Below are 13750 nucleotides of genomic sequence, written 5' to 3' on the forward strand. Positions count from 1 at the left end.
CGTTTAATTTAAATTGACGTTAACTTAAAACGAATAATAATTTATCTCGACGATAATTGTAAATTTTAAGCGAATAAGTAATAATCGTTTTAACAAAAACAGATAACCGAATAAATTGCGATCGGGTATATTGACGATATGAATCGTAATTACACAGAATCTCGTTTATGAAAGCATTTTGGAACGATAGAGGATGTAAATATCTGTTCTTATGGGACAAAAAACACAGTTGACATGAAAATTGCATTGACTTCCCTGAACATTTAATGCGTTCTCGTAATCCGCGATCGTGATAATGGATACATAGCAATTAAATTGGCAATGAATTTTCACAAGTATTTACGCCAACCAGTTTATATTGTCCGCGAATACTGCACAGACGCGCGTAGTCTGCAAAACTGAAATACATCTGTTCTCTTGGCACGTGGAGTTAAACTGAAATATATTATCCTTTTAAGATTTCATTTATTTGCAACAGCACACAGTAATAAACTATATACGTTTGAACGAACTAGCTGAAAACCTGACACAAACTTCAAGAGTCAGAAGAGAACGAAGCCATATGAGTTACTGGAATGAATAATAAGGAAATGGAGTGGAAACACTATTGAACATCATCTACACGCACATAATATCCACACTACCAAATCCGCTGGTTGGCTCAACAGAGCCAGTTGTAAATGTAATGTAGTCATTAAAAGAAAAGACTTCATTTATATACCTAGCTAATGTAAATAGAATTGACTGTAAGCTTTTATACTCATAACAGAAATAACAGAAAGTTTAAAACTTACTAACAATTCTCCATTAACTAAAACAGTTTGTTTGGATATCATCCTTAACCTTGGTACATCCTTTCGGTCATTTTCGATCAAATTGTAATTTTCTAATGTTAGAAAATGTGCCAAGTCTGAAGAAAATATAACAAGATTTTTGTTAGTATACACAATTTTATGTTTTAATTTTATGTTGGAAAACTTCTTCAAACATTAGAAAACCTTAGAAATGAAAGCAAAATGAAATATTCACACGGTAAAACATTAAAATAAAACTTATAGGAATCCTGTTTATCGTCTACAATTCTGTAAAATCTTCCTCGCATTATTATAGAAATTCAGTAAAGTGGAACTGCTTTCTTGACTCTCATAATTCTATTGATTGCAAGTGTTTTTTCTGAGATTCGAAATCAGTTTGCGAAGACCTTGGTGAATACATATTTGGCAAGTAGAATGAATGAATGATTAAATATGTATTGTAGTATTGAAAACCTATGAAGTGGACGTTGGGTAGTGGATGTAACTTAGGATTCGAAGTATATATCGAACGTTATATCCCATCACAAGGTGGCACAAACCTTGTAACGGAGATAATTGTCCCTGTTTCGTGTTCTCTTCAACACCGTTTTTGCCAGAATGCTTGGTAAATTCTAATATCATAATAAGACCAAAATTGTAATACGTGTTAATAAATTTATATCTTTTCAACAGTCGTCTAAAAAATTACAATTCCTGAAAAAATAGTTCGCATCTTCCTTTATAAATTTCTTTTACTACTTTCTTAGATTATTACAACTGTTTGCTTCAACTCTTTCGGTGTTTGAATGTCGAAAATCGTTGTTTTCAGCCCGAAAAGTATGTGAAATTATTCATTTCTAAAATTCTCGTGGCGTTGACAACGTGTACACTTTCAAATTCTGTTGTGATTAGTTTGTTACACGGTGTAAATTTATTCAGACGATTCCTTCACACAGAATAACATGACCGAAAGAGCCAAGTATAACATTAACAAAATATATTTTTTGTCGTAGAATTATTCTCGGAATCAGACGCCTTTCAATCATTATATACACGGAGTTTGGTTCTTTCGGAACTTTATGAGTCGTACGTTTAAAAGGAAGGAGTATTTTTTAATCTCATTTCTGGAACATTATACAGTCGGTATAACTGTCACACTTAGATACGATTTTATATAAGAATTTCTATTTATTACCATATTGTGATTGAATATATGTCATATGCATTCAAGTACCCTTCGATACCTTGAAATTGAAACGATGACTAACTCCATAAATTTCAAGTATAGCATACATATTCTCCCTTGATAAGTCATACGTTTAACCATCTCACACTACACGCAAGTAGCCTTGTATCCGAACACAACGTCAGGAGTTTTGCTGCAAGACGGTTGGTCCAATTGATAGGAAGCATTTTTATTTCCTTTGGGTGTGCATTTGGGAAATATGTGCTGCATCGCCGTTTCACACTCCGCTTCTTCGACGGACGCCTCCTCCTTCACGATTTTCTCAATGTTGTTGCTACTTAAACGCCGTACCATTTGACTACCTTTCGCTGCTTCTTCGTCTTTCTCCAGAAAGTTACACATGCTGACGCGCCTCTCCCTCGACAAGGATTTGCCAAAAGAACAATTTGGCCTAGCCAAGACGTCCATTCTGTCAAAATGGTAGGCGCTGCCTGTGCGATCTCTCTGCAGCGGGTTGGCCAACACGTCCATTCTGTCGAACTGCCAGATTCTTCCGCCACGGTCTCTTTGCAACGGTCTGGCAAGTACCTCCATCCTGTCGAAGTGGCAAACACTCATTCCACGATCTCGTTGCCACAATTTCGAGGAAGCATCGAATTGACAGACACTCATTCCTCTGTCTCGAAAGACAGGCTTGGACGTTTCGATTCTGTCTAACTGACATATACTGGTCTTTCGTTCGCGTTGCAACAATTTCGTGGACTCGTTGGCTGACTTCAAGTTTTTTAACGTATCCTGTTCACTGTACGAGTTGTTCTCCGAAAACATCAAGAATTGAAGATCGAGCGCGCTTTTCGTTCGACGTGGCATACCTTGAGCGCCAGGCAGCAACGACGTATTAGATCCAATGAACACACTGTTTTGTCTCGGTCGTACTTGACCCGAAGCGTAATTTAATTCGTGTCCCGCCGGATAGTCCCCGCAGGGTATGTTACATTTCGAGAACGTGCGCCGATTCTGCGAACAAACGAACCAATGATTTACGAATCGCTTTAATTAACGATCGGAGCAGAGAAATTTTGCTCGATCGAACGTATTTGTGTATTCTGCGTTTGCTGAGATTTTGGGAAACCTTGAAATATGTTGTCAAGGTCATCATTCTGGAAAACATTTCCCTGTACATGTTACCACCGTTCAACTTCAGTTTCCGAGATATTCACAGAAAGCTTCGATTAAATTTACTCTCCACTACGCTATGGTCCCATTTTTATATAGCGCAACCTAAACTTAACTCATTGATGCTAATCATCTCTAATATAAATAAAAAAATATAGATTTATATTTGGGTTATAGGGTTATAGGTTGGGTTAGTTTAATATCTAGCTAGCGTCATTTCATTTTTATTTCACTCGATTTTATCATAAATTCGATTACTACAATTTATTATTGCTTATATATACCAACAAACATATTTCTGTATATAATTCAAAAACCGAGACCGTGCGTGGTAATCACTAGGTTGCGTATGGTGGATCGTGTATATGCTTCGTACGCATTACTTTGATGATGAAAATAAAGTGTCCTATTCTATATATCAATAAATTCATCGAAAATTATTTCACGCTACGCATAACCCATTACTTTTCTGTTTTTATTTATGCAATATTAAAAATGGATATCTCTCTCATCAATGAATCAAGTTTAGGTTAGATTATAAGTATAGGGATAAGTTGTTCAGAATGATGACCTTGATAACATATTTCAAGATCATCAAACTTGGTGTGGTGCGTGCTGCTGAAAATAATTACCAACTACCAATATGTATAGAGCGTATAACAAGATTTTGTAGCAAGATTTTGTCGGTATATTCTATGAGCATAATCAAGCAAAAGTAGTGTACGATCGTAGGTCATGTACAACTTTATTGAAAAGTCGTATATTGTCTACAGACATTATTCTTGCACAATAATATGTAATCGTTACTGTCTTCAAGAATACCATTTCACGGTTCATGTTTCTCGTTCTATTAACCAATGACATTAACGTTTAATGATTGTGCGTTTTATGGATTTTTTATTTTTGCATATCTTTTTATCTTTGAATATTTTGCATGTTTTGTGTAAATAAAATTGCAGCTTTCCAAGTGTTTATTCGAGTTTTGATTAAACGAACTCAAAAGTAACTCATTTTTTTACTGCAGTTGTTCACTATCAAATTTTAGTTTGAGTTCAATTCAATTTTTACCTTTTTCATAATGTAACTTTGAAGTTAATGGACAGTCTAGAAATCTAGCGGACCGCCAAGAAATAAATATCGCCTATCTATAGTGTAGATACGTTGTACGTATGTGGACTGTACAGGATGAGATGTTCGGTCCTTCTTGAAAGAATTGTTCTTAATTTTAATTGATTTTCATTTCATTATAAATAAATTGGTGTTGAGAGAGTATTCCATCCCTATAAGAACCTTATAATTGCACAGGTCAGCTTATTTTAGCATCTAAAATCAATTTATTTTCCATTCTAGTTTACTTTGAATGACCTTGTAAATATCGAAAAAAATAAAAGACACTTGAAAAGCTAAGAAAGAAGTGTGAAAGTGTTTGCAAAAATGGAAAAACTTGCAACGTTTGAAGATGTACGATTAATAACATTAAAACACAGAAACATTTAATTGAAAATTATTCAGGTGTTTCGAGAAGTAGAAAAACTTTAATGAAATTGTAAGATAAATATCCAGGTTCTGATGTATAGTAGTGGTTTCCATAAATCAGCAATAAAGGGATAATATTATCTACGTGTGATATTATATTCATATTACGTGACATAAAGTTTTGAAACTTTAATGAATATCGTTATCGATATTTTAAGTTCTCATGCTGAAAGAAAGATTAGAGTGAAAGTAACGATGCCTTCTTATTTATGTATCTTATATATGAAGCGTTTATGACATTAGAAAGATGACTTAGGCGGTTTGATGTCAAACAGAATACAGTTCAACGCAGCTCAATGTGCCAACAAATTTGGATAAAGTATAGTATTCCGGGTATATCTTAGATTAAAAATAAGAGTTATTTTTTTCGCGGAAATAAACGAACATTTGCTCGACAAAGATCTTAATTGTAGAAATCTGCGTAGGAACGTGATCGTACAGAGAGGTAAGCGGTATGCGGTTAAAGCACGTAGTGGCACAGACAATGTCAATGCGCCAAATGCCAATTTTTTCGCTTACCGTTTTCAACTTTTTGTGCGGCCACGGAAGATAAAAAATACCCCAAAACTAATCCAATACTCACGATTCAAATGCATTCAAAGTGAGCCATACCGTAAGTTAGGAGAACGAAATTTTAAAAAAGATAACGTAAGAACCCACGAGGAGGTCACACGTCAATAGATTGATCGAAATTTTGTATGTCTTATTTTCGTGAAAAACGACCTTCGTTTTCGGCTTCAGCCACCTCAAAACCCCTACAAAGTGTCATTCCAGCCGAACATTTTGCAATCCGAACACTATACCCCAGCTGCAGATGTATTTAATTTAGCAATAAAAAAGATATAAAATCCCTAAATAATTAAAACAAAAAGTACATTTGTATTATATTACAGTATTCTTTGTAATTGTCCTTATATGATACATAGAATATTAATTATACGAGAAATCCTACTGTCCAGAAATTCCCTCAACGATCATGTTTCCCTATTAAATCGGATACTGGAGATTCTACTTTAACCAAAATTATAGCGTACCTTATTACACAAGTATAACATAGAGTATCTTAAGAAAGCATAATATGCTTTCATACGAATTGTTAGTATCTGGGGCATCTCATAAGATATTCCTGCTGCAAAAAGTGAAAAACCAGCGCTGACAAATCTGAAGCATCATCTACGCTACGATATCATTTGAACGTACTATTCAACTGAGAAGAGGATGTATGCTACGTAACTCAGTTGATGCTACTTGCCCATAGGAGTAATATACCATACAAGCTTCACGGAGCACGAATAGGGCATATAATATGGAAATTTCTTCGGACGTGTCGAACGAACCTTCCGTTGAAACTAGATATCAATAATTTACATTCCACCATATCGATTGAAAAAAAGGACGGATGTTCTTGCTCTATCGCAACTCGGATACATCAAGTCCGAGTTAAAGATAGCCCGTAAAAAACTTTGTTCAGTATTTAAAATAATATTACTTTGAGAAAAGAAACTGTATTTTTAGTTGTGAATTGTGTTCACTGTGAATTATTTATATAAAATAGAGTAAAACCTCCCACATCCGAATCAGTAGAAAGAAAACAATTTTTGAATAATGAGACTTTCGGATAATAGAACAATCGCTTTCCTGGTACTTTCAGATCAAGAAAATTGTCAGCTTGTTTTAATATCTGAGGAGTTCATATTTTTTGGCTAGTAAACTATATAAATTTTCATCGTGAACAGGTACATCGTCATTCTGATTTTCTGTTTTCGCTAAATAATAATTAGATTGTGAATATTTATACAAATTTATGTTTTTATTAATATAATTAAAAGACATTTGTCTCACTTATCAAATATTGTAAGGAGTATTACACATTGAATATTTTATATATTCTCGCATACTAGGTGCAGACTTTTTTCATAAATGCATAAAAATCTACAGTCTACTAATAATATATGTAGTATCGGGAGAAAACCCTGACTAATTAGTAAGGCCTATTTGACCATGATATGCCGGAGCCAGGGTATAAAAGGTAGCCGTTAGTGAGTTGAGGAGCTTTAGTGTTGCCGGCGTTGTCGGGCTTTAGTGTTTCCAGCGTGATCGGAGTGTTGTCAGCGTTGTCAAAGAGTGTGGTTGGCGTGAAAGAGAGTCGTTGTGATGAGGGGAGTTAGTGACGAATGATGGCTGCGTGTATATAGACTGACGGAGCATCGTGCTTGATTTTGTGTTGGCGTGAACGATATTGAAATAAACCTGCCGTTATCAAACCTACTAGTACACTAATTATTATTTCCTATATATATAATAATATTATATTATAATATATAATAATACTCTGATACCCTCAGGGTTACAGTTGGTATCCGTCACCTTACAGCCAACTTGAAATTTTATCAATGCATTCGTCTGATTCGCCTTTCACTCGCCGCTTTATTGAAACGGCTCTTAAAATATTATTTTTCTCTAATTTCTATAGACAAAACTATTTACATTATCAGTAATATATCGTCTAAACAGGAGTACTTGTAACAAAAGAAAACATTTTTTACCATTCGTTTAGATAACTGAGAATGAAGATTCGGATATGGCAAGCTCTATTGTATCTTCAAGCTGTTTTGTTTAAAGATTAAAGTGTCTTTAAATTGTGGGAAATGATGAAATTCTAAGACGGCACAAATCCATCAATCAATACATCGATAAACTCAGCTTATTTGTACATTTTCTTTAATTCATTATTAATCTTGTTGACATTTCTCGTGAGAATTGTCTATATACAAATCTTCATTACGTTCACATTTCTAACATAAAAAAAATTTTTTTTTGTCAACATTTTTTTGTAAGAAGGTTCGTAATGCTTATAAACTTGTGCGGTATTAAAATTTATTTAGTTATTTATTATGATATTTTCTAAATTTGCGTGAGTTTTCTAAAAAAATGGTATTCAACAAAAAAAAAAAATGCTTATTTAAACTCAAGAACTGCCCTACATTTTACTATCCGAGTTATCATTCGTAGTTTTTCCAGTGCGTGTAGTAAATTTCTGTATAAAATTTTGTATAAACTTCTGTATAAAATTCTGTATAAAATTACCAATTACCTTAAAAAATTGTACTAAAAATACTGAAAACGTGGCTGCGAGAAATTTATTTTCCCAATACTGGGTTCGCAATGGAACCGTTCTGCTTCTCGATTTTTGAAGTGGTCATTGCAAGAATACGGTGAAGTAAACTATACTTGACAGTAAAAATGTAAGATTCTTCGATATTGCGAAAAGTGGAACAAAATACGTGAAAAAAAGAAAGATGGATATTTTATTTGAAAGTTTTGAATTGTTAAGAACAAGTTTGGAAAACTTTGCTTGCAAGTTGAAGCAGTGGTGGGTTCAATCTCAGTATACAGAGTCGTTGCTCTTTAAGCGTAGTGAGAAATGGTTCGAATTAGATTTCAGTGATCCTAATTCAGTTATCCTCATTCTTATACATGGGACAGATATAATACAACATGCTTTACTTTCTATCGGCTAATTTTCAGAAGAGGCGCAAGCAGCGAAACATAAAGATTTCAAGAACTGTAGGAATAAGAACCGCAGAAAAGTTTCAAGGATCGCTGCTAATAAAGATACATTTTATGCACCATTCTTAGCTTCTGATCCATATATGCCAGCATTAAGAATAAAATCATATAACAAAAATGTTAGAATTTAATCTCGAAATTAAGATTAATAATCTGTGGAAGACACAATGTTTGTGTTGAAACAATATTATGTGATATTTATTAAACAAAAATTGCAGGAAATATGAGTGAGCGTTGTGGAAAGTTGACAGTTGGCTAGTTACTCTCAGACTGACTAACTTAGTGACCCATGGCCCTTGAAAAGGTTTTGAACTCTACTCTCTATGCAGTAATGAGTGTGATCTGTGTAGATATCTGTGTGGCGGCACGTGCCACGGAACCTTCCAGTAGCTTCGTGATACAAAGCGCTACGCCGTCAAAGTGCGACACCGACGTGCCCGATGTTCCATCCATATTCTTACGCTTCTTCCGCCGAATTCTCGGAAGAGCATGCACGCGCCAGCCGCCGCGGTACATCTAACGAACGCACGCTAGTGGGGATATCGCTGAGCAACGAAGGAAAGAATCCGTTCGATCAATCACCTCATCGATTAATATTGTTGTATTCCAACAAAGAATCATAAAATACTAGATGCTGAAGCTATAGAACTCATACATGAATAAAATGATGGAATTTCACGATTCATCAGCCCCATATAATATGTATATTTCTTCAGATGATTATATATTGTAGTATCGTAAATATAAAAATTAGCTTATTAATAATAAATGGATTAAACAGAAAACAATGGTTATTTAGCATGAACTAATCGTAACAACGTATTATAATTAATTAACAACTCTCGTCAACACAGATTCAACTCTCTCTCAACAACGCTAACAACACTATCTCGACAACGCAATCCGCACTCTCTAGCTTCTCAACTCATACTGCCGTCAATTCGTTTATGTCCCTTAGCAACCCTTTGTCTTTTGTCTTAGCCTCATATCCTTTGTTTAAGCCCCATCATGCACATGCTCAGCAACCGCTTGTTTATAATTCGCACGACACCCCAGGCCCCTCGTCCACGATACTACAACATTATATTATCATGTATTACTATTATATATTATTATTATTATTCTATTATGTATATGCATAATATATATATAGAATAAACTAATATATTATAATATATATTTTATTTACAATTTTAGTCTTATTCTTCAATTAGGCAATACATTTCGATTGAAAACTGCCACAATTTGTAGTACTATCCAATATTTTTTATTTGTTTGAACGCGTTTAAATTAACTAAAAAGAATAGATACAATGTGAAATAAGGAGGTTTTCAAATTTATTTAAAGCTGTTCAATCCAATAAATTAAAAAAAGGATTGTCAAACATAAAATATACTATTTACATCGTATTCAATTTAATTCGGATTATTTTTCAACACTTTTTAAATGAAATTTTATTTCAATATCTTGCATGGTTTGAAAGTTATACGAAAATGTCCCATAATTTTCCGGTCTGGTTCATCGTGCGCTACGAGAATTACAATCCCTTGTTCATAAACAGTTTTCATACTAGGTTCCAAGATTCCATCGAGTACTCGTGATATGAAAGTGGATACGTAAACAAAAGATCAGGTGCATTGAAAATCCTGTAGGATTTCCTTCTTGTACCATGTCATTTTATATTATTGTTATATTATTTATACCGCTATTATTATCCTGTCAAAACAGAACCAAGATATAATATGTACGGTGGTGAAGCTACAATTAAATGTGGATGGTGCAAGAAATCTTTACGTCTTAAACATTTCTTTGCTAAGTACTACTATTCCAGCGATTATACACGGTGTACACACTCTATTATAGATATGTTTCTACGAATTCTAAATGTATAAAGAATACAAAGTGTACCTAATATATATATGCAAAATATCGAAAGTAAAATATATATATATATATTCTTGACTGTTCTAACTCTATTTAAAACAAGGATATAATTAAATAATCATATATGTCATCCGTATAAAGAAGAGAAATTCATGATAATGATGAAAATCACTCGCAAAGCGACAAATATTCAAACCTTTTAAATTGTAACTACGCAAACTTCATAAACTTTAAACTCAGTTTTTGACGATATGTTACAATGTTTAGAGGCTAAAAGGATCTGTGTTTAACATTTGTTTGGTCTAGTTATGCTTCTGAAAATATGAACGTGTAGAAATCATGAAGCATGCTAGTTTTAAAAGGACTATTACGCACGATAACGTTGACGCGATTACTGCAAGCCGGCTTTGACGCAAGCCCACCGTCAGGAAAAGCCGACTGACAAAAAAATAGAATATTTGTGTTAACTGGTTACACAACTATAGCAGACTTTGGATATTAATGTTAGCACGATATTTATTATTTGATATTTGATTCTTAGTATAGTATTTACAAGTCATAAGTCATATTTAAAAATAGTAGATTATAGTAGTTTAAATGTACGTAGGAATATACGTACAAAGGAGAAAAATATATTATTACTATGTTATTGTCACGTCGATTCGGAGTAATTTCACGTTTCGCACATAAGGTGAGAGATTCGTATTTCCATTATGATCGTTATTACAAAATTTATTAGAAACTGACAGAGTAACGATACAGAATGTTATAACAGAACAGAATAGAATGTCGAGTACTGACTTGGGAGGTATTTTTATATCAAGGGTTTGGTTCCTGTGGAGGGGTTATCGCTGGATGCCGGTCACATAGGGATTCCGTTACTGCTTAGTTACTGTTTTGATGGCTAAGGTATGTGAGATATAATTATCCTTTCGCTGCATTCCCACGGCCACCGTGACATTATCAATAGACACTACTTTAGATGTATAAATTAGTAGCTCTATAGGAAACATAGAAAATTGAAGCTATGGTTTTGATCGTGTATTAAGAATACACCCATAATCAATAAATCCATGTTTTAATCCGAGTAATTCCTAACATATTTATATTTTATGTATTTCGTGTGATTATTACTGCACAACGAAATACCCGTATATTTAAATACATTTACGCAAGTCGCAATATATAAGAAACGAATATTTATATGATGTATATAAGGTTGTAGATAATAGTAAAAAATATATCATTTCGGTTAAAAAAAGACTAATCAAGTAATCTGTTTTGCTACGAAGAAGACTAGTGTATTTACACCTTCTGACAACAGGCGTAAATGATTCCTTTTTTATCATAACTTAGGTTGCTAGTATAGTTAGATACTTTTTAGCAAGTTCTGAAATTGCTGGATATCTATTTTGCCTTTCGCCACTTATACAGATCCAAATCAAAGCGTAATTCTGGTTTAACCATTTGTGTTTCAAATTCAACATTTGCATCATACAGTGGCTTACCAAAACAATATATACTATACAAAACATTTTGAAATTTCATTAGCACTGTAACAGTACACGACTATCGTCACTATATCGGTAAAATTTGAAACGAATCTGAAAATAAATATAGAATTTGCAAAATATTTATTGCAAAGATGACCAAAGTATTTGGACATTCAATTATTCACTACATTAATAAGCCACAATGTGTAGTAGTGAGAGGACCTTTGGTATCAATTGAATATTTAAAACTAATATTCATGCCGTGTATTAACATTTTATTGTGAGTGACTGTTTACAAATGTCAGTCTTGTAACTCCAATATACATTTTCTGATTGGTTTCAAATTTTATTATTATAATAACGATCATCGTGTCTCGTTACAGTGTTAATGAAATATCAGAAAGTTTCGTATAATGCACGTAATGTATTGATAAAGGAATTCTATAGTAAGTGTTCGAATATTATGGTGAACCGTTGTGTTTTGCAAATTATTATACTTTCTCAAATATTCGGGAATTTTGTCATACGTTAATAATCACTCGAAATGAAATACGAATATGTTAATACACGTGTAGCTGTGTATTAAGAACACGGATATATTAATCATTGTATATACTCAATATAATATAGTCATAATATAATATAATATAACATAATATAATATAATATAATATAATATAATATATAAATATAATATATATAATATAATATAATATAATATACAATATAATATAAATATAATATAATATAATATAATATAATATAATATAATATAATATAATATAATATAATATAATATAATATAATATAATATAATATAATATAATATAATATAATATATATATATATATAATATAATATAATATAATATAATATAATATAATATAATATAATATAATATAATATAATATAATATAATATAATATAATATAATATAATATAATATAATATAATATAATATAATATAATATAATATAATATAATATAATATAATATAATATAATATAATATAATACAACATAATTCAATAACATTATGCACAATCGTATTTGCAATTCCCATATACGTAAAATAGAGATCTCCAACAGAGAGGTACAACTGCTGTTTTTTAATATTTAATTCGCCATTAATTTATACACATTGGTAATATTCACATATTATTTACTTTGTTTAATTGAAGCTTTCGAATACTCGAGAGCGGTTATCGATCATATGATCGAAAACACATACCAAAAACAAAGCGTAGACTGAAGAAAGAAAATGCGATGGTGCGATCGTAGGTTTCCGTTACTTCGACGTGTGTCATTGACGAAATCTGTAGAATCCAGTTTCTTGGAGCCGCCAATTTCAGGAATAGCCCACTAGTCTTTTCTATCTGAGGTTATATTGGATAAAGCTACCACTGCCACGTACACCTGATTGGAGATTGCAGAGGCTGCGAGGAACTGACCTTCTTATATAAGGTGTCTCCGCAATCGTGATACTACCGGGAAGAAGTGATTTTTCAGGAAAACATAAGTCGAAGAAGTTGAGTAAAGCTTTTGAGAAAAATGTCTTTGAAAACCTAACACGATATACGTGTGTTGACTTTAAGTTTCAACTTGAAGGACTTCTGTTTACAGGATTGTAATAAATCAAGGGCGTATTTTAGAGTTGACAGGAATATCGAGGAATATCGTTTCCCTCTTGGAAAAATTAGAAAATGCAAATAATAAGCTGCGACGACTTAGTACAATTTAACAATTTAGTTGGAACAACGCAACTGTGCATGCATCATGATCCATATTTCTTATATTATTAAAATTAATATTAAAATGTAATAATCTTATGCTTTTATTTATGAGAAGAGCCTAATGGTATAGATCAACAGGACGTATGACAGTAATAACGGCAAGAAGTAATAATTGGCTATGTTTCTAAGTACAGGCACAATCAGAAACAAGGGTCGTCTAATTGAAACTTGCAAATGATATACAGGAACTTGCAAAAGTATTCGCATATATTTCGTAGGAAACATTTATGTGCATGTATTGTACGTGTTACATAAAACATTTTGAAACCTCACTAGCACCATAACGAATGTAATTGCAATAACTATATTAACAAAAATC

At 32.6% G+C, this 13750-nt stretch overlaps 1 protein-coding gene across 1 annotated transcript in view; it reads right to left on the reverse strand.

The window, feature by feature from the left end:
- Window positions 1-1415: 1415 nt before the first annotated feature.
- Window positions 1416-13750, reverse strand: part of LOC117232420 — a 139842-nt gene continuing 127507 nt past the window's right edge. The window contains exon 5 of the mRNA XM_033491775.1: window positions 1416-2997. Within this exon, the coding sequence (XP_033347666.1) occupies window positions 2128-2997 (870 nt within the window). The 3' untranslated portion in view covers window positions 1416-2127. The remainder of the gene's footprint in view (window positions 2998-13750) is intronic.

The sequence above is a fragment of the Bombus vosnesenskii genome, unplaced genomic scaffold (assembly GCF_011952255.1).
Source record: "Bombus vosnesenskii isolate JDL3184/JDL3185 unplaced genomic scaffold, Bvos_JDL3184-5_v1.1 scf7180000013288, whole genome shotgun sequence".
Classification (NCBI taxonomy): Eukaryota; Metazoa; Arthropoda; class Insecta; order Hymenoptera; family Apidae; genus Bombus; species Bombus vosnesenskii.